This window comes from Hippichthys cyanospilos, chromosome 9 (assembly GCF_059441005.1).
Source record: "Hippichthys cyanospilos isolate Australia breed blue-spotted pipefish chromosome 9, RoL_Hcya_1.0, whole genome shotgun sequence".
Lineage (NCBI taxonomy): Eukaryota > Metazoa > Chordata > Actinopteri > Syngnathiformes > Syngnathidae > Hippichthys > Hippichthys cyanospilos.
In genome coordinates, this window is record NC_142377.1 from 12,190,138 (window position 1) to 12,210,026 (window position 19,889).

Here is a 19,889-nt window from a genome sequence, read left to right on the forward strand (position 1 = left end):
CACAATCTTGCATAGTCCTGTTGGAACAACATTTATGATCTCTCGTAAGATGGTAATTCGTTTATATGTGTTCTATGTACTATCATTAGCTGTCAACCAGTTGAGGGTGTCCCCTGCCTAATGCCCCCAGTCAGTTGGGATAGGCACCAGCAAGCCTGTGACCCTTGAGAAGCAGCTTTAGATGGATGGATAGTGTTTTATGTATAACATTTGGCGGTCAATACTGATTTACATCTACAAATATATCAACTGATAGTCAACTGTTTACTTGGAGTACTCCAGGGATTCCCATCACTAGGCTGCAGTGAGAGCTGGGTGTATTGGCTTCATAAAAGCTGAGAAACGCTCTATCGAGATAGGAGTGACAATTGTGCAAGCCACACTGTTGCATATTTTGTCAACAGTTCTCTGCTGCCGTCTTCTGGTTCAGAAGATACAACACACGAGGCAAACGTCCCTGTTTGGCACGCTTGTTCCAAATTTGAAAATTTAACAATCTGTCTACCCAGATGCCAGGTCCACGCTGGTTGTCGTCAGACTTTTTTTTTTTTAAACATGTTTTCTGAGTTTGGCCATGTGAGCAGGCTAAGCAACGATTGGTTTGTTATCTGAGCCCCTGAGCAATTGCGATGTAATTTTCATTTGACAGCAAATGGCAAAAAAGCTGCACCCCAAAGATGTGGGGATTTTTCTGCTTAAGTTATATTGAACAAATGCAATAATAACTAGAATGATGTGTTTGAACTGGTGAGGGCACATAACCTGCAGTAATTCCTCAAATATAAGACGCACCTGTCTATAAGACACAACCTTCATTTTGGGGTCAAATTCTGGTATTTTCTGTTGCTGTACTTTGAATATGACGAAACAACACTTGGCAACAATGTAAAAACTATAGAAAAACGGAACAAATCTCATCTTCTTAAATTCTTCATATTTTCTTACGTTCATGTCGGCAAGTTATATATTTGTTGCACGTTAAGTGTTTCAGAATTCCCATATTGTGAGCGGTCATTGAAGACCTCACCTGTGTAACTTTGAATGTGCTCAAAGTTGTTTGTCCTTTTCCTCGTGACGTGGCTTGAGTTCTTTTTTACCATAAATACACGAAGTTGTGCAGCATCCGTGTTTGACCAAGTTTATGATTGTGTGTCGAGTCAAATGGAACACCTTACAGTATTCTTGAAACGGTGCTCAAAGGATCCATATCTTGTCACTCTTAATTGAATCAGCTGGAGATATCATAAATTTTACATGATCCTTTCTCTTTTTGTAATATTCCTGTGTCTGGACAAGGATGGACTTGGATGTTGGTTCAGTCTGCTCGCTTCTTTTAATGAAAATCATGCCATATGAATCTCAGCTAACACGAGCTGCTGTTTGTAGCAACAGGCACTAGCTGCAAACAGCCAGCTGATGTCCACCCTCTAGCTCGTACCGGTACGGTAATTATTGTATGTAAGAATATGACCTATATAAAAATGCTCAATCTCAAAACTCAAATTGTGTGGCTGACAGATCAAGCTTCCACGATTGGTGTCGAAAAGAATCTAAGTTGTAAGGTAGTTTATAGGACGCACCCATACTTTTGGCCTTCATTTTTTTTAGCAAAAAAAAAATGCCTTATATTTGGGGAATTATGGTATTATTGTATTGACAATTCTTGGCTTGCCTTTTAAACTCCATAGATTCTTCTATTAGAAATAAATAAAAAAGAAGAGCAAACGAAAAAAAGGGGGTGGTGCAAATTAGTAAGTACCGAGCCGCGATTCTGTGGGGGTCCACTGTACAGTTGTCGAACGTTTGTCTCGCGCGAAGTGGTGACGTGTCTGCTAAGGGGTTCTCTTTCACTCACCGTCCACTGACCACACACTGATGCGCTCGCTTCACCGGTGTCTACCAAGATTCATCTTTATCGTGGAAGAATTAACAGAGGAGACATCGGGTGGACATTTCTCACACCATGGGCAGTGAGTATCCTCTTGTTGCTTGACTTCAGCGTACTTTCTAATCTATTTGTGAATACTTAATTTAGTAAACGATCACGTAGTAGCGGTGCGTGTTAGCATTTTAGCTGGTGTTGTAAGCTGGCTTCATTGAGATGTCCATTTTGTACTTGTTGCTTGTGGACGTCGTGCATGCTGGTTAAGCTCGAGTATTTGATAAAACAACGTATACATGACTGATGTTTAGACCCAAATTCTGCTAGTTGAATGACGGAAAACGTCATATGCTAGCCACTCATTCAAATGCACTGACAGGGAAGTTAGCGATGACGACGGTTCCGTTGTCAATTCACATATTATACTCATCCGCTAGCCGCTTTAATCAAACAAAAGTAGCGCAGTCGGGATCGTGTGTCGCTGCACAAGCATGTTATCTAGCCAATATTGTTTTGTTTGTTTTGTGTTCTCTGATTTTAATCAACCCCTCATGCATTGCCATTTCTCACGGATGAGCAGCTCGCATCATCTGACAATTGTTCTCTTTGCTTGATTTCAGTCAAATTTTTGGAAGTGATAAAGCCGTTCTGCGCAATTTTGCCAGAAATCCAGAAACCTGAACGAAAGGTGTGTGATCACTCAACGACTTGACGTCACCAAACTGCATACACATCACTTAAACCGTTGTAATAAAACATGTTACGATTGTTATGGTTCAGATCCAATTCAGGGAGAAGGTTCTATGGACAGCCATCACTCTGTTCATCTTCCTGGTTTGCTGCCAAGTAAGTTCCTTTTGTGTGTGTGTGTGTGTGTGTGTGTGTGTATATATATATATATATATATATATATATATATATATATATATATATATATATATATATATATATATATATATATATATATGTGTGGGTGTGTGTATATATAATTGATCCATGATCACTGGCACTGCCTTTTCGACCCTAATGTTAGATGTATTTTTGGTTAAGACTGTATTTCCTACCAGTATAGAGAGCCAAGGAACAAATTTTGCTTAAAAAAAATGTATTAATGTCAATAGGTGGATATATGGTTTTATTGTACTTTCTGCCATCTAACTGAAGAGAAAACAGGGGGTGTCATACATTTTGAATGCTTGTCATTGGAGTTGCACTATAGTTTGATTTGATAACTGAGCAGCATCATGCTGTGAGGTGTTTTGGTTACACATGATGGTAATAATATTTACAAGGTCTCTAAAAGTGATGTACACAATTTATCTAATTATAGTCATTTGTGTGACTGATATCCCGTTCGGCTGCTGAAAAGGAACTTAAGATCGACTGTGAATGGAAAATGGCGTTTTTGCTGAGAACTGTGATTACAAAAATCATGAATACAATTATTTATGTTAATAAAGACATTTTTATCTAGCAATATATATTTATATTTTCTTTAACCAATCTTGTTATGGCGTGGCATTCCTAATAGACATGAATATATACTTTTCTTTTAGATCCCTCTCTTTGGCATCATGTCATCAGACTCTGCAGATCCATTCTACTGGATGCGAGTGATTTTGGCCTCAAATCGAGGTATGTTGCTATTATGAGCCTATCATCTAAACATTGCACACCTGATATTGTACATAGCACATGACCGCTTTATTGTTTCCCCCAGGCACATTGATGGAACTGGGCATCTCCCCTATTGTCACCTCTGGCCTGATCATGCAACTGCTTGCCGGGGCTAAAATCATTGAAGTTGGAGATACACCCAAAGACAGAGCCCTCTTCAATGGAGCGCAGAAATGTATTGTTAAAAAAGATATATAAATAAACTTGGTGACTGAAGCGAGGACAGGCATCTGATGCCTCTCAATGTCTTTCAGTGTTTGGAATGATCATCACCATTGGCCAGGCTATTGTTTATGTAATGACTGGCATGTATGGGGACCCCTCAGAAATGGGAGCTGGAATCTGTCTGCTCATCATCATTCAGGTATGACCAACTTAAAGACAAGGGTGTGAACTGAATAGAAAAAATGATGAAAGAAAGACGGATAAGATTATATATATTTTGACATAGGAGAGGTACAGTCTCATTAGACATCTGAACAAGCAAGGTGTGTCTTGAAACAAACTGGGGTGTTAACTTTGCACGGCTTTCTTTCCTAGCTGTTTGTCGCCGGCCTCATTGTGCTGCTGCTGGACGAGTTGCTCCAAAAAGGCTACGGTCTCGGCTCAGGCATCTCACTGTTCATCGCAACTAACATCTGCGAAACGATTGTCTGGAAGGCTTTTAGCCCTACCACTGTTAACACTGGCAGAGGTAACGAAAATAACGTCCATGAAAAAAGTTGATTATATATCTTTTTATTTGATTGTATTTGTAAGCATGCGTGGCAACGATGTTTTTAGGCACTGAATTTGAGGGCGCAATCATCGCTCTTTTCCATCTGCTGGCAACCAGGACGGACAAAGTGCGTGCTCTGAGAGAGGCCTTCTACAGACAGAACCTGCCAAACCTCATGAACCTCATTGCCACCGTCTTTGTCTTTGCTGTAGTCATATATTTTCAAGTGAGTTCTTCCTTTTCGTGTGTGCACGTTCCAAAGCTCCTAACAAGCATCAATGATTAAATTTACATGAGAAGTGTTGTTCAAGAGGTGTCTTGACCTCTGACCTCGTCTCATAGGGATTCAGAGTGGACCTGCCAATCAAGTCCGCTCGCTATCGAGGCCAGTACAACACCTACCCTATCAAGCTCTTCTATACCTCCAACATTCCCATCATCCTGCAGTCTGCGCTGGTCTCCAATTTGTATGTCATATCCCAGATGCTTTCCACGCGCTTTAGTGGGAATTTCTTGGTCAATCTGCTCGGAACGTGGTCTGTAAGTGCACTTTTTATTCTCCAGCGCAATAGTTCTTGACCTATTTTGTGATGTATATTTTTGTCGGATAAGTCCCCCATAACCAGCACAAACTAGGGATGGTACCGAGTTTGGACACCCCTGATGTAACATTGTTTTAATTCTGACTTGTGTTGTCGTAAAATTGCATCATCAATGACAATGCACATTTGTATAAAATTCTCGCAAATAAAGCCATCGAATATTTAGCAAAGGTTTCATTATTCAGCTAAAAGTAGCTTCATGTTCCAATGAATTTGCTCTTAATTTGAAAAGAAACTTAGATTTTTTTTCTGTCACAAACATAAAAAGCATTAAATTAGTTCTAGTGATACCTGCAGAAACCCCCACATGAAAATCACCATGCCAGTGTATATATTTTACATTTACATTTAGTGACTGTGGCATTTGACTCGTACATGAAGGCACAACTGATGTTCATAACTGTCATTGCGTTTGTGTTTTTGCGTTTGTAGGACGCTGCAAGTGGTGGTCCAGCTCGGGCGTATCCCGTTGGTGGTCTTTGTTACTACCTCTCCCCACCTGAATCATTTGGATCCGTCCTAGAAGATCCAGTCCACGCCCTTATATACATTGCCTTCATGCTTGGATCATGTGCTTTCTTCTCCAAAACCTGGATCGAAGTCTCAGGCTCCTCCGCAAAAGATGTAAAGACCAAACTACTCCACTAGCTTGGTGTGTTGTCGTCTCACTTTGTCGCATAACAATTATAACATTATTTATTGTGAAGGTGGCTAAACAGCTGAAAGAGCAGCAGATGGTGATGAGGGGACACAGAGAGACTTCTATGGTTCATGAATTAAACAGGTAAACTCATATTTGCTTTACTTCCGATATATACGGGAACAACGAGTACATCATCAGCAAGTGTGGAATTTTATTTTATTTTTATGTAACCTGTTTATATTATTCAAAAGTTAAAATGATGGAATTATACCCAAGTATTCATTTTTTATTTCTTTATTCATTCTTTTTTCCCTATTCCTGCATTCATTTGTGCGTCAGGTACATACCTACTGCAGCTGCATTTGGCGGGCTGTGTATTGGCGGTTTGTCCGTGATGGCTGACTTCCTCGGCGCTATTGGCTCTGGCACGGGAATCCTGCTGGCCGTCACCATCATTTATCAGTACTTTGAGATTTTTGTCAAAGAGCAGAGTGAAGTAGGCAGTCTGGGAGGATATTTCTTTTAGGAATTGCCATTTTTTAACCACTGTTATCAGTGCTACCATCTTTGTATTTTTGACACCATCATCGGCTTCCCGTGTTGAGGGACATTTTGGTGTCCAGGATTCTCACATCAAATGAGATGGGGTGAGACAACGGAACTGGTGTTACCTCCACTCATCTACAAACGCAAAAGACTTGAGTCACAATGTTTGGATTCCTTTTTTTGAAGCTCCCCAATATCCATTTAAAGGCTGTCTTTGTGAGAGGCAATCTAAGTTTTCCCCCGGGCCAACACGATAGAGGTTCGGTATGCAGGCGTACTTGGATGGAATGGTGGTGGCACAATGCGTGCTGTGTGCATGAAAGCACACAACCTCTCAAATATTGTAGCTCATACGTTTTCATTCCACTTTGCTTTAAACCCTAATTAACTGCAAAACTTAAAAGATGATGCATATTAGATGCAGAACTGTGTCAGTCAGAAACTACAGAATTCCAACTGCTGTCTCCGAATTGTTACTCCTATGGACATTTTTAATAGAACATTATGTAAGAGAAGAGAAAAAGGATCAGATTAGTGTTACACTAGTGTGTCAGGAAATCCAACTACTCATCTTTGTCAGCCAATGAGTCATTCAAAATAGGTTCCTAAAAAGGCAATCCTGGGGAGATGCAGTATTAACTCAGTGGTCATGTTCATATTCGTGTCCTTCATTTTTCCTCTGTGTTTAATTGTCTGCTTCGAGAAGCATTTCCTCACCTTTTATCACTCCCCCGATGTATAATTTATTGTTTTGTGTACATAGGCTATGTGCTGGAATTTGATTCAAATGTAGTGTACATATATTTGGAATACGTAAAAAATAAAAGCATTTCATAACAAACGTGTATTTAAAAAAAACGTTTTCAATTAAAAAAAAAGGTGTAGGGGATTTAGAATTGCTTCTTCGTTGTTTCATGGACTCGAAAAAGACGTGCCATGACAGACCACTTAAAGTTTTACTATTGCTGTATTATATCTGTAATGTTCAGAATATTTTTAAATTAATAATGAATTCAGTAAAAATACTTTTCGAGGTTTTTGTTGTTGCTATACGGAGTGTCTAGTGTCTACGCCAAATGCTATTGGCTCATTGGTGAACATGTGACGTGTTAACGCATGTTAACTGTTCGAGCCCCCGAGACTGCTGAAGATCCTTGACATGTTGCGACATCGTAGTCACATGTTTCTATGACATTAACTGTACCCGGTGAGCTGCTGATGTACTAAATCGGGGTTCACATCCTCCCAATTTTGAAAAAAAGAAAAAATGACAAATGTCAGGCAAGAGGGTAAGCTAGCTCGGCTAACTCAGTCATATATTTATTAAGATACTTGCTAGTTTCCTGCTTAGTTTGAGAGAAAATGTGAACGTGCAATTTCTTGTTTTGTGGCATAAAGTCATAAAATAACTTTTTTTTTTGTTTGGTTGCGTAAATTTGTAACAGGTTAAATGATCTGGGCGTTCATTGATTCCTTTGTTTTCAGTTTGAACTAACAAGAAATGAACCGAGTGACGTTATTTTTTCCCTACACAGGTAAAGACAAAATAATCTTCGTCACCAAAGAGGATCATGCAATACCCAGCAACGCCGAACTTGTTGAAGACCCCGATGATCCCCATGAAGAGCGAGTTAACTACAAAGCTAGTGCTCTAAATTGCCACAAGATAGCGCCACAGCTCGAAATTAAAGGGACGTTGCAGCTGAAACTACTAAAATAAGAAGATATTAACATTCGAGTGGCCTCATTTACACAGAATTACATTATAATTTCAATATACTGCTCAGGGTTTTCTTCATTCATCACGTTAGTGTTTTTTTTTTAATTTCGAGCATTTCTGTTTTAGGCTTGATTCTTCCCAGTGGGGAGATAAACTGGAACTGCCCTTGCCTGGGCGGAATGGCCAGTAGTACCTGTGGGACCGAATTTAAGAAAGCCTTCTCCTGTTTCCACTACAGTTAAGATGAGGTGAAGGGCTCAGATTGTTTGGATCAGTTCAGAGAAATGCAAGAGTGCATGCAGCGCTATCCAGAACTCTACCCGCAAGAGGAAGACCAGGTACAGGAAAAACATGTACCCAAAGCAGACCAGACCTCAGAAGAAGTAAGCTGAGCACACGTGAAACTTTTCATCTCAGAGCAAATAGTCAATCATCAGTCAATTATCACTGATATGTTTCTTTGCATTTCTTGTGTATAGTGTACATTACTCATCGCTGTGGATTGATAAAGACATTTAAAAATTGAGCTTCCGAGTGTGGGGCCAAGCCTTTAAGCTGCAGAGCAGATGCAAAGTACTTACCTCAAAATAAATCTAATTTCCTAAAATGATTGATCTTTTGAATCAATTTTTCCAAGTATTTTATGTTTTAAAGCACACCTGGGTATAGCCTGCGTGACAGTTCAGTTTCAACAGTAATGCAGACGTTCAAGTTTTTTAGACGGTGGGGATAAATAGTTTCAAGACAATTATCCATCCATGCAGTTTCTGAAACGCATGTCCTCATGAGCATAAAAAAATACCAACATGCAACTTTGCGAGTGTTGATATGGATTTGTTTCCACATTCAAAAGCTATATTCTTTTATTTTTGTCTAAACAAGCAGTCAGAGGTACAGTAAGTTTGACCATTGAGGCACATGCTCTCTCAAACTCTCTTTGCGATCAATAATTACCAAACATCCTTTTCTGTCATTGGGGAATGTTCAAGGGACAGAGATAACCCAGAAGCCAATAGGAGCGCTCTGTAGTGAGTCCTCTCCCTCAAATATTCAGCAGCAGTCCTTCCACACTCTTTTGAAATTGAAGACTTGACAGGATGGCCTCCCTCAAGGAGCTATGCAGCGGCTTACCTCTGGACCCTCTGCCTCCGAACCGAGGGAGAGACCCCAATGTTCCCCATGCGCCTGTCCGAACCCCAAATCTCACAGTCCAAGATGAGCGGGTGAGTAGATTACATCACGTGCACATTGCAATTCCAGTATGGAAAGTGCTTTTTTGTGGGGCGTCTCCTAATTTTGTTTGCCTACGATCATGCTAGCTGAGTTAAGGCAAGAAAAAAATGTACACCCGAAACTGGCAAAAAAAAATTCATTGGGACATGTTTTGTAACCATCTGCACTGTTATGCGGTGTAACTTTCTTATTGCATCATCGGTGTTGATGGTTATGCTCAGCTACAATATTGATTATTCTCCAAGGTCCTTCACTGATTGCCCAAAAGACTCCAGTCAATAATTAATAGAAGCTTGTGACCTATCTTTTTATGCATTTAATTACCGCCTATGTGTTTCTGATACAAAGGCTATCATTTATTTGTTCTCTTTTTGTCCCCTTTAGCTGGCACTGAGAAATGCCCTGCGCTATTTCCCTCCGGCCCATCATGCAACACTTGCCCCAGAATTTGCACAAGAGCTTCGACAGTATGGTCACATTTACATGTATCGCTTTTATCCTGCCTTACGCCTGAGGTAAGACATCAACATCATCATCACAGACTTCAGTGACATTTAAAACCACGAGAAGTGCATATTAAAGTTTGTCCTATTGCTCAGAGCGTACCCCATTCACGAATACCCCTGTCGCACACGTCAAGCGGCCTCCATCATGTTGATGATCATGAACAACTTAGACCCGGCCGTGGCCCAGGTAAACTACTTCCACGGTTTCATTTATTTATTTTAATTATATATTGTATATATATTTTATCTTTTTAACGCCTTAAACAAACTAACTGGACTTCATATTTTAGTTCCCGCAGGAGCTCGTCACCTATGGAGGAAATGGGCAAGTTTTCAGTAACTGGGCTCAGGTACATGTGACATACGTTTTCTTACTTTGGCCAAGTTTTTAATGTAGAGAACATTAGGCACTCTTCTGTACAAAAGCTATGCATTTGAAAATAAATGTTTTGAAAATAATAGACTTCCTATTTAAATTAAATGTTCTTATTTGGAAATTTTATAACTGAAACATTGGACAAACATATCTTTGTAGGCATGTGGTGTACAATTACATAGTATAGCTTATTTAAATATTTTCAACAGTAAAAGTTAATATTTTGTCTATATTTAATGATAGCAATGTATTTGATGAAAAAACACATTCAGCCTCATGCTGTTGTCTGAAAATGACACCTACTCAGTGCTCATAGAACAAGAATCACGGTTCAGCTTGTGAACGTCACATGACCAAACCCAGATAGTAGATGAGCCGTGATTGGTTGTGACCTGACTTTGGAGCGCATTTGATGCCATTTTCAATTGATTGCAAGGAGAAAAAATCTGTTTATTTATATATTTATTTATTGTGTGTGTGCTGGTGTCCAAACCTGCTTTCCAGTTGGTTTACTTTTTAATGCATGCTGTTTTTTTAATGTGGGCCAGCATTTGCCAGCCCACAAAAAGCCTATCCCTTGTTAGTGAATATCGTTTTTCACCCTAGAACAAAGTAAAACCTTCATGTACTCAGTTTTAACAATAAAGCACTCAGCTCAAATTTCTGCTCATTGAGCAAGGATTGGAGTGAAATGAAGCGATACTCTGCTTATCCCCAATTTTGACAAGGTTAACATGTTGTGCGTGTTTGTGCAGTTCCGCCTTGTGATGACTTATCTGAGCGAGATGACGGAGGAGCAGACTTTGGTCATGTACAGCGGTCACCCCATGGGTCTGTTTCCCAGCCTGCCCTCCTCGCCTCGAGCCATCATCACCAACGGCATGGTAAAAACAAAACAAAACGCGGCACGCTATTCTCATCACATTCTTACGTTACGACCGCGTGACTGATTTGATTTAGGTGATTCCAAACTACTCCTCCAGAGTGCAATACGAAAGGATGTTTGCTCTCGGTGTGACCATGTAAGTCTTTAGGAATGTTATTGTTTACAGTGATTATTATTGTAAAATGTTGACCTGTTTATGTCGGTAAACTTTATTTGCATTTTTTCTTAGGTATGGTCAAATGACAGCCGGCAGCTACTGCTACATTGGACCTCAAGGGATTGTTCATGGCACTATGGTAGCAAATATAATATTTGAACATCATTCTGGTATTATGTTTAATAGTCCGTTAAAAAATTAAAACGTTGAAAGGCAACTACCCTGCAGTAGAAACACACACTGGTATACTAGTTAAATTCTAAGCGATGTCAAAATATTATGAACACAAGCAAAATGTAATAAAAAAAAAAATGCTGATTAATTAACTATTTAACCCTGATGCAGTATTTTGACCATTTTGGCGTCATTTTCTTCCACATTACTCTCATAGTATTTTAGCCAATGATTTGATGTAAAAGGCCACAATCATATATGTTCAAATAGGTTCTCATTTTTCTTACAGAATCTGTTTTGTGTGCATGTGTACCTAATATTGTGTCTTGTTCAAAATACTTACATTCGGGTCTTATCTTACGGGCAGCTTACTGTGCTGAACGCTGGTCGACGGTACCTCGGATCCGGTGACCTAAGAGGACGTGTCTTCGTGACCTCCGGCCTCGGGGGCATGAGCGGAGCTCAGGCTAAAGCCGCCGTCATTGCTGGTTGCATTGGCGTCATAGCGGAGGTGATGCGGCGACGGCTTCTAGTGTGAGTTGTGTTTGTGTAGACTAACTGATGTGTGTGTTTCGGTGTTAGGTGGATGAGGCGCCTCTCAAAAAGAGACACGAGCAGGGCTGGTTGATGGAGGTCACCGCGGATATGGAGCACTGTATTAAACGCATCAGGTAACCGATATTAGCTTTTTTAAAGGTATTTCGCGTTTGTTGTTTTAGCAAAATAACACAGCGGTTAGCATAACTCCTAGCCTTTGGATGTCATAAAGACTGCCGTGATTAGCGGGGTTACGACTGACCAATTTGGTGGCTTACAGAGAAACCAGACGCTCTAAGACTCCGCTCAGTTTGGGTTACCACGGCAACATTGTGGACTTGTGGTGAGTGCACGGAAAAAGCACAGCATTTGAAAGTAAAAGTCACATCTTTTGCATTTTGGTGAAACTTTTATGTTTGTATTCCTAACTAGGGAGAGGCTTCTGTCGGAGTACGAGAGGACAGGGGAGCTCTTGGTCGATTTGGGCTCGGACCAAACCTCCCTCCACAACCCTTTCAACGGAGGCTACTACCCGGCACAACTCAGCTTCCGCCAGGCCAACCAGCTCATGTCCACTGATCCCAGCCGATTTCGCAGCATGGTCAAAGAAAGGTGCTGTCAGTCAGTCAGTGTTGTATGTTGCGGTGAAGCTAACATATGAAACACTTTTTGCCAGCCTCCAAAGACACGTGAATGCTATCAACAAGCTGTCGGATGCTGGCATGTTCTTTTGGGACTACGGCAACGCTTTTCTACTGGAGGCGCAAAGAGCTGGTACACTCATATTTTTGGTTCAGATTGGCGTTTCACCCAAATACTTATAGATTGTGATTAGTCGATGCAAGACCAGAAAACTGCTCCTATTTTTAATAGGAGCTGAAGTGGAAAAAGTTGGCGGAGGAGCAACAGAATTCCGCTATCCATCATATGTCCAACACATCATGGGGTAAGTCAAGTCACCAGATAAGAGAAACCTCATCATCCATATCATAGCTGGCCATGTCAACTCAACACAAGTCCTGTTTTCTCTCTCGTGAGCAATCATTTGTTGTCTCCGCTTCTTAGAGACATTTTTTCTTTGGGCTTCGGCCCATTTCGCTGGGTGTGCACATCCTGCGACCCGCAGGACCTTGCCGTAACCGACGACGTCGCAGCCTCGGTCCTGGAGGATTTGAGCGCCAATGTGTCCGACAAAGTCAGGCAGCAGTACAACGATAACATCCTTTGGATCAGAGAGGCCGGAAAACACAAAATGGTGTGAAAACGAAATACTGTTATGTCCCACAAAAATTGGCACTCACGATGCATGATTTTTATTTTCCTATGTGCCACTCTGAAGGTTGTGGGATCCCAGGCCAGAATTCTTTACTCGGACCAGAAAGGACGAGTGTCCATTGCTTTGGCTATCAACAGAGCCGTTGCTGAAGGAAAAGTTTCAGTAAGACAATAAAACACACGTTTTTTTTCCTGTATAGAGGAATGGGCATTTGCTAAAGGTTTGCTCAAATGTGGGGAAATATTTGAAGGGAAAAAATGTACACTGCAAGTCTGCAACCGACAGATGTGTTTTTAATTGTTTCAGCTACTTTGCTGTCTAAAGAAGTACAACTTAATATCTGATTTAGTCATCAGTAGGCTCAACTTAACACTGGCATGTAATAAGAATTTTCCCTTTTGATTATTGGTTATCGGAATTATATTTGTTGTTGCTATTTTGGCTGATTAAACAATTATTTTATCTTTATTACACTGTAAATGCATGTCGTAAAAGAACACATATATATCAAGGTCGTTTAAGCAAAAGTATGTGGACCTTTTCTAAAGTGAGTGGATTTTTCTGTGTCAGGCTCCAGTGGTAATTAGCAGAGACCATCATGATGTGAGTGGTACCGACAGCCCCTTCAGAGAGACCTCCAATGTGTATGATGGATCTGCGTTCTGTGCGGGTAAGTCCATGTGCGGATTGTGTTTGTGCACAAAGCCATTTTTTATTTTTTCCATCACAAGTGTTATTTCAAATGACACCGTTTTTCATATAGATATGGCAGTCCAAAACTTTGTGGGTGATGCATTCAGGGGTGCCACCTGGGTAGCTCTACACAATGGTGGCGGTGTGGGCTGGTAAGGCTTGATCTTTTGTTGAGGAGGATTTGCGCAAATGTTTTTAACGGGTTGGCTACATTTTTTTTTTTCTCTCAGGTAAATTTGCAAATAGTAACTTGTGATTTTTGAGGTCTCTTTGAACCGTAGGTCATTGGAGGTCATCCAATGACTTCCTTTTAACAATAAGAGGGCCACAAATGGCCTCCACTTTGAGCCCCCAGGTCTACTCCCAACAGCTGTTACCTAAACGTGTTGCTACTTGCACCACCTGCAGGGGTGAAGTGATGAACGGCGGATTCGGTTTGCTTTTGGACGGCTCTGAGGAGGCGGCCAAGCGAGCCTCCCTGATGCTCAACTGGGACGTTTCTAATGGAGTGAGACCATTTGGAAAAATTGAATTCAGAGTTGACCTCTGTCTGATGCTAATGACATTTTCATATTTGTGAAGGTGGCTCGTCGCAGCTGGTGTGGAAACTCCAACGCCTACGAGACAATCCAGCGCACCATGGAGGAGGATCGGCGGCTGCGGGTCACCATGCCTTTTCCTGTACACAACGAGCACGTACTGGACCGGGCCTTGCAGGGCTAATCTCGAAGTACAAAAGTGTCTGAGTGACCTTTGGTTTCATGCACATGCATTATCTAATAAGAAATAATGCAAGGGGTTTCTCAATGTAATTTTTTAATTCTATAATAAATCACTTTTACTGTATCCATTTTCTAGAGCACTTGTTCTCTTCTGATACTCTGAGTACGAGGTGGCACATTGGCCAAACCTTTATTTTATATATTAATTTATTTTTAACCCTTGTGCACACACTTTGAAAACTATACACATTGGGGGTTGTCTACCTAATTTTGTAAATGCTTTTAAAGATGTAATAAAGTTATTTATTCATATTTTTTTTCTTTCAACCACTCAGATTGTTCAGTGGCATCAGTTCTATTCATGCATATGTAGGTTAAATGTATTAACCCCTACAAAAAGCCTGTGAAGTGACGATGACACTTCGACATAGCCATTAACTGCTCTCTACTGCCACCTACTGTCTTGAGGTGAAACACAAGTCAACAGAGAATTTTCTGTTTGCTGACAGGTTGCCCACCACAGCCAAAAAAAACCTCACTAAGCCTTCAAAAGTTTTCCCCCCCAACAGAAAATTATACCAACCTAAAAAAACCCTCTTGTATAGAAAAAGACTACTAAAAAATACACCGATTGGGGTAAAAAAAAAAAAAAAAATCACACCAAAATCATCTCTACAACTCATACTCAACTCAACTCATACCTGCTAATAATCTCAAGTAAATTTTAGACTCTCACAGAAAAGATTTTCCAGGAGAAAAAGAAATAGCTTTTTTTTCCCTTCGTGTGTGTGGAGGCTTTCATTGCAAGAACGGCCTCTGATGAATATGAGATATTGCGTGAGAGATTAATCATTTTGACTGATAGAACACTTCATTCACAAGTGTATGTATATTTCTACATTTATGTTTGTTAGTGTGCGTGTCTTAACACTTGAATTAAGTTCTACTTCCACTGTGCGTTGTTGGTCCTTTAAGAAGCTGGCTGCATTGGAATCAGGTGACGTCATTGAATTGGAGATGTTGGAAGTTCTGCGGGGAGAGGCACATCCTGTCGTTAGGAACATCGTGCACCATTTTTCAACCGTTTAATTATTTGTTATGGGTGTCAATTTCCACGAAGGTACAGTTTTAAACCTTGTTTTCGACCTTTTCTGCTGAAGTAACCCGAAGAGGATTTTTTTTGCACATTTAACGTATGTTGCATTTAGTGTTTAAAGTAGCCGAGGGCGTGTGGAGGGTGAACTAGAATGACACGTTGTGCACCGGAGCAACCACACAAAATAATATCAAGCGCTGAGGATGACTACGCAGCCTGTGACGAGCACCATCCTCTCCGGATGTGGCGGCAGCAGCAGCAGCCTCGTCGCCCTCTCTGACCCGCAGCCTCCCGCTCACGTGACTACAGTGAAGTTGAGGAAGAACGCGGTGACTGACGACTACAAGATCACCTCGAACGTCCTCGGCCTGGGAATCAACGGCAAAGTGCTAGAATGCTTCTGCAAGAAGACCGGACATAAATGCGCCCTCAAGGTGCGTGCACGGCTTCGGCGTTACGTCACGTCATGTGCACTCGTTCTCTTACTGGTGGAGGCATGTGAATTAAGAATATTAGCATTCAAAGCCGCTGAACAGGAAAACATTAAGTGCAAGAACTCGTTTTGTGCAAATAAACTCACCCAAAATGTTGTTATTGATGTACAATGTTTGTCCTGCTTACAGTAGCATTCCACATGAGCAAATTACGTTCTCAGAACGAGTGCAGCTATGACATGTCTGCCACCTAGTGGTGATTTATGATATTACAACTATACTAGCTATAATGACCATTTGAAATTTGTATATTGAACCCAGAGGTACTGTGATGTCATTTTCAGTTGACATGTATTGCAACATAGTCATAAAAATGGGTGGATTTTACAGCTTCATTGATATTCCCCAAATAATATGAATTACATTTCTTATTCGGCAGGGTTTTATCCACCAGCATGCGCCATCAAAGATAACAAGATAGGAAATAAGTTATTCTTCTCTTCCTCTGATGCAGAGCACAGAGATAAAACGAAACAGGGCCATCTACTGGACAAACTATTGAAAACTACTGCACAAAAACAAGAAGATCATTATTGTAAATTACATTTTTAACTTGAGTTCCTGTTTAATGCTTTTCTTCTGATCATGTGTGTGCGGAACAGATTTTGTACGACACGCCGAAAGCCCGCCGTGAGGTGGAGCTGCACGCAAGGGTTTCTGGTGCTCCTCACGTGGTCCGCATCCTCAGCCTGTATGAGAACATGCACAAAGGGAAGAAGTGTCTCCTCATCGTCATGGAGTGGTGAGAATCTGCCTTGTGGCAAACTAACTCTCCATTTGAATTATTTATCTACGTGTTGACTATTTTAATAAGACTGCTCTCCGATTCCCATGACCAAATAGGTCGTTTTGCTTATGCAAAATTACCACCAATCTTTACGTTTCAGTTGTAAGTGACTGCTCTCACTCTAATTTTAAGTTGCAACCATTAGAGACTGTCATTCCTTAAATCATAAACCTAACATCAACCAATGATAACCGTATACTATTTCAACCCATCTTCGTTCGGTATTTACCTTCATTTAGTGATCCATGCCAATATCTAGTCACATAATCCACCATGTGTCTATATACTGTACAAGTAGTGGCAAAAAATATTTGCTGTTTCATCTGTCTCCTTTAGAGGTCACTGTGACCTAATGTGCTCCGAGTGGTCGTATTTTATGTTTTTTTTTGGGCATACGATCAAACTACGTGATCGTTTGAATTAGAGGACATTTTGGAATTTTCATTGAATCTTTTACCTTTTGCTTATTTGTTCATACATCTTGTTAAGTGGTTTTGTAACAATATAAAAAAAATACCAACATGTGTTCTTAAATGGTATTTTTCTGGAGAATGGAGAGGGTGCTTCTGTTGTGTCACTGCTCATCTTTTTGTATTTCAGCATGGAGGGAGGCGAGTTGTTCAGTCGCATTCAGGCCAGAGGGGACCAGGCCTTCACTGAGCGAGGTGGGTCATGCTACATAAAACTCTCCGCACGTGTCGCTTGCAGGAGAACATTCACGCATATGCAAAGCTGATGTTCCACCTTGTATCTGCATTCTGGGCGGACAATTAAGAGGCATCCCAGATCATGTGTGACATCGGCTCAGCCATCCAGTATATCCACCACATGGACATTGCTCACAGGGACGTAAAGGTAAAACAAAATAAGCAGATAATTCAAAACACAACTATGTTTAATTGAGCTCATATTTTTGTCCCTCTGGCCCTAGCCTGAAAACCTGCTCTACAGCACCAAGGAGACGAATGCGTCACTCAAATTGACCGACTTTGGTTTTGCAAAAGAAACCACTGTCCACAATTCTCTCCAGACTCCCTGTTATACTCCGTATTATGTCGGTGAGTTCACCATGTTGAAATCCAGTGCAGTTTTGGCCGCATTAATTTACTGTGTTATGTGCGTCCTGTAAATCTTTGTCTATGGGATTAATAATTAATAATCACCATCTTGTTTTTTGTTGTTGTTTTCTTTTCAATGGATACCAAACTGTAGTCCATGGAGGCCCACTAAATTATTTTCTTGACATTTTCTTTTTTGTTCGTAGCTTGTAGTTTGTAGTTTGTAGCTTCTTTTTATGAAGAATAGTTTACTGACTTTACACCCTCCCACCAGTAAACGCATGAATACGCAAACATGAATTTCGTTGGTTTCACTTTTATTTGTCATCCATGTGTGGATCGGCCACTAGGCGGCGCATTGGTGTTGTAATGCCTTCTGTGTTGTTAGCCCATCCTGTGCAGTGCAGTTCTACTAGAATCCAGTTTCTTTCCTTTTTAGATAGTTTACAGCATTGCGTAATTCACTCAGATGGACATTTTCTCATTTGTGCCATGCGCTTCATCCGGCCCGCCAGCCCCCGAAGTGCTCGGCCCTGAGAAATACGACAAGTCATGTGACATGTGGTCTCTGGGTGTCATCATGTACATTCTGTGAGTGTTGCATCCGGTGTGTGTCCAATGTATTTGTCAAGACGAGATCGCTTAGGCTAATACGTCTTCTCAGGCTGTGTGGATTCCCTCCGTTCTACTCCAACACAGGCCAGGCCATCTCTCCTGGGATGAAACAGCGCATCAGACTGGGACAATACAAATTCCCCAACCCTGAGTGGGCGGACGTTTCTGAGGAAGGTCAGAGTTTAGATTTTAAAAATGCCAAAATTAGCAGCGGGTTTGGATCTCAGCGCCGACCTTTCTGCGCAGAGTTGCTTGTGTGGATTTTCTCCTCTAGTTTCCTGCCCTATTGCAAAAACATGCACATTAGTGCCATTGAGGACTTTAAAGTGGACAACAAAGCTAACCGTTACATCACTTATGGTTGTTTGATTTCAACATCAAAGGGAAAGGAGATGAAGTAAGACTGTCAAAGTTCTAAATGGCTCAACCATTTCGTTATCACACCACCAGGAGTGTGCCAATCCATTGAATAAAATACTTGCAGAATAATGCGCAAGAAAAAAATGGGTCCATTTCACTATCACTTTGATGTTGTCCTCTGTAGCCAAGCAGCTCATCATCCAGCTCCTGAAGACCGAGCCCAATGAAAGGATGACCATCGATCAGTTCATGGGCCACCCATGGATCAGCGTAAGTTGCAACTTTGGATCAGTGCATGTTTTCATGCGACACTCAGACATGCGTGTATCAATAACATAGCAGTCCATGGCGGTCCCTCTCACTCCTCTCCACACATCTCGAGTTTTGACGGAGGACAAGGAGCTGTGGGACGACGTCAAGGTGAGAGTGACGTTTGACAAACTGTGCCCGCGAGGAGGGACAAATGTTCCGTTGTGCTTGTTTTGGCGTCCCTCAGGAGGAAATGACCAGTGCCTTGGCCACCATGCGTGTTGATTATGAACAGGTGAGGATTAAAGACCTGGACACGTCCAACAACCCTCTCCTCAATAAAAGACGCAAGAGGCCCCTGCCTGCAGATGATGAAACTCAATTTAATTGTAACACACATGTTTCTTTTTCTAACCAGGAGAAATGATTACCGGTATATTTATCGGGGATATTCCATACCACTTTGCCATATCAAATTGTCTATTTTCATCATTGTAATCAAATTTTCAATTGGAATAGTTAAAAAATAAACACAGGTAGCAACAGTAAAACAAGCAAACTTTGGTGGGTGTTGCCTCATGATATGAATTGTCCTCTTATCAAATATAAATAATTGTTATAATTATTTTTGCCCAATTTTGTCTGTTGAGAACTGCTCTCAGTTCATCAGTTTTTCCACTAACTCTATGTACTATATGTCATGTCAAAGGGAATTAAGTACTAGAATTAGAATATATGAATATTTCCATTTTCATTGTTAAAGACTTAAGACTGATTTGATGTGAAAATGCATCACATAAACATTGGAGTTACCAAGTCTATGTAAGTACAAATTTAATTAAAAAAAAAACAACAACCTCAGAATCAATTATGTCATTTTGG

At 40.8% G+C, this 19,889-nt stretch overlaps 3 protein-coding genes across 5 annotated transcripts; all 3 read left to right on the forward strand.

Annotated features, from left to right (window-relative positions):
• The first annotated feature begins 457 nt into the window (after positions 1-457).
• On the forward strand, positions 458-6,913 carry LOC148418879 (protein transport protein Sec61 subunit alpha-like 1). Its single transcript, XM_088423171.1, has 12 exons — positions 458-1,970; positions 2,503-2,570; positions 2,663-2,728; positions 3,439-3,517; positions 3,603-3,734; positions 3,814-3,923; positions 4,100-4,253; positions 4,343-4,503; positions 4,620-4,817; positions 5,312-5,503; positions 5,587-5,663; positions 5,862-6,913. Exons 1-12 carry the CDS (start codon positions 1,964-1,966, stop codon positions 6,046-6,048), a joined length of 1,431 nt encoding a protein of 476 aa, XP_088279297.1. The 5' UTR covers positions 458-1,963; the 3' UTR covers positions 6,049-6,913.
• A 1,053-nt stretch (positions 6,914-7,966) lies between these two features.
• Positions 7,967-14,472, forward strand: uroc1 (urocanate hydratase 1). Its single transcript, XM_088423170.1, has 20 exons — positions 7,967-8,171; positions 8,778-9,011; positions 9,406-9,536; positions 9,621-9,714; positions 9,818-9,877; positions 10,659-10,787; positions 10,864-10,925; positions 11,019-11,085; positions 11,488-11,631; positions 11,703-11,791; positions 11,938-12,000; positions 12,090-12,269; positions 12,334-12,431; positions 12,531-12,603; positions 12,723-12,912; positions 12,997-13,095; positions 13,504-13,603; positions 13,697-13,778; positions 14,035-14,134; positions 14,209-14,472. Exons 2-20 carry the CDS (start codon positions 8,886-8,888, stop codon positions 14,347-14,349), a joined length of 2,028 nt encoding a protein of 675 aa, XP_088279296.1. The 5' UTR covers positions 7,967-8,171; positions 8,778-8,885; the 3' UTR covers positions 14,350-14,472.
• An 887-nt stretch (positions 14,473-15,359) lies between these two features.
• Positions 15,360-19,871, forward strand: LOC148418881 (MAP kinase-activated protein kinase 2-like). Of its 3 annotated transcripts, none has more exons than XM_088424390.1 (10): positions 15,360-15,878; positions 16,541-16,680; positions 17,326-17,390; positions 17,501-17,580; positions 17,657-17,783; positions 18,299-18,374; positions 18,448-18,572; positions 18,943-19,028; positions 19,098-19,178; positions 19,255-19,871. In XM_088424390.1, exons 1-10 carry the CDS (start codon positions 15,648-15,650, stop codon positions 19,432-19,434), a joined length of 1,191 nt encoding a protein of 396 aa, XP_088280516.1. In that variant the 5' UTR covers positions 15,360-15,647; the 3' UTR covers positions 19,435-19,871. The 3 variants fall into 3 exon arrangements, with proteins under 3 accessions (XP_088280516.1, XP_088280517.1, XP_088280518.1); XM_088424391.1 differs by having other exon boundaries at positions 19,101-19,178; XM_088424392.1 differs by lacking the exon at positions 18,299-18,374 and having other exon boundaries at positions 18,483-18,572.
• The last annotated feature ends 18 nt before the right edge of the window (positions 19,872-19,889 follow it).

Excerpts from the sequence above, each read along its gene's own strand:
- LOC148418881 (XM_088424390.1), top strand. The coding sequence starts at position 15,648 with ATGACTACGCAGCCTGTGACGAGCACCATCCTCTCCGGATGTGGCGGC. Across the intron at positions 15,879-16,540 it reads GACATAAATGCGCCCTCAAG|ATTTTGTACGACACGCCGAA; the intron begins GTGCGTGCACGG and ends TGTGCGGAACAG. Across the intron at positions 18,375-18,447 it reads GGTGTCATCATGTACATTCT|GCTGTGTGGATTCCCTCCGT; the intron begins GTGAGTGTTGCA and ends ACGTCTTCTCAG.
- LOC148418879 (XM_088423171.1), top strand. Across the intron at positions 3,924-4,099 it reads GTCTGCTCATCATCATTCAG|CTGTTTGTCGCCGGCCTCAT; the intron begins GTATGACCAACT and ends TTTCTTTCCTAG. Across the intron at positions 4,818-5,311 it reads ATCTGCTCGGAACGTGGTCT|GACGCTGCAAGTGGTGGTCC; the intron begins GTAAGTGCACTT and ends TTGCGTTTGTAG.
- uroc1 (XM_088423170.1), top strand. The coding sequence starts at position 8,886 with ATGGCCTCCCTCAAGGAGCTATGCAGCGGCTTACCTCTGGACCCTCTG. Across the intron at positions 12,001-12,089 it reads GGCAACATTGTGGACTTGTG|GGAGAGGCTTCTGTCGGAGT; the intron begins GTGAGTGCACGG and ends ATTCCTAACTAG. Across the intron at positions 13,604-13,696 it reads TGGATCTGCGTTCTGTGCGG|ATATGGCAGTCCAAAACTTT; the intron begins GTAAGTCCATGT and ends TTTTTCATATAG.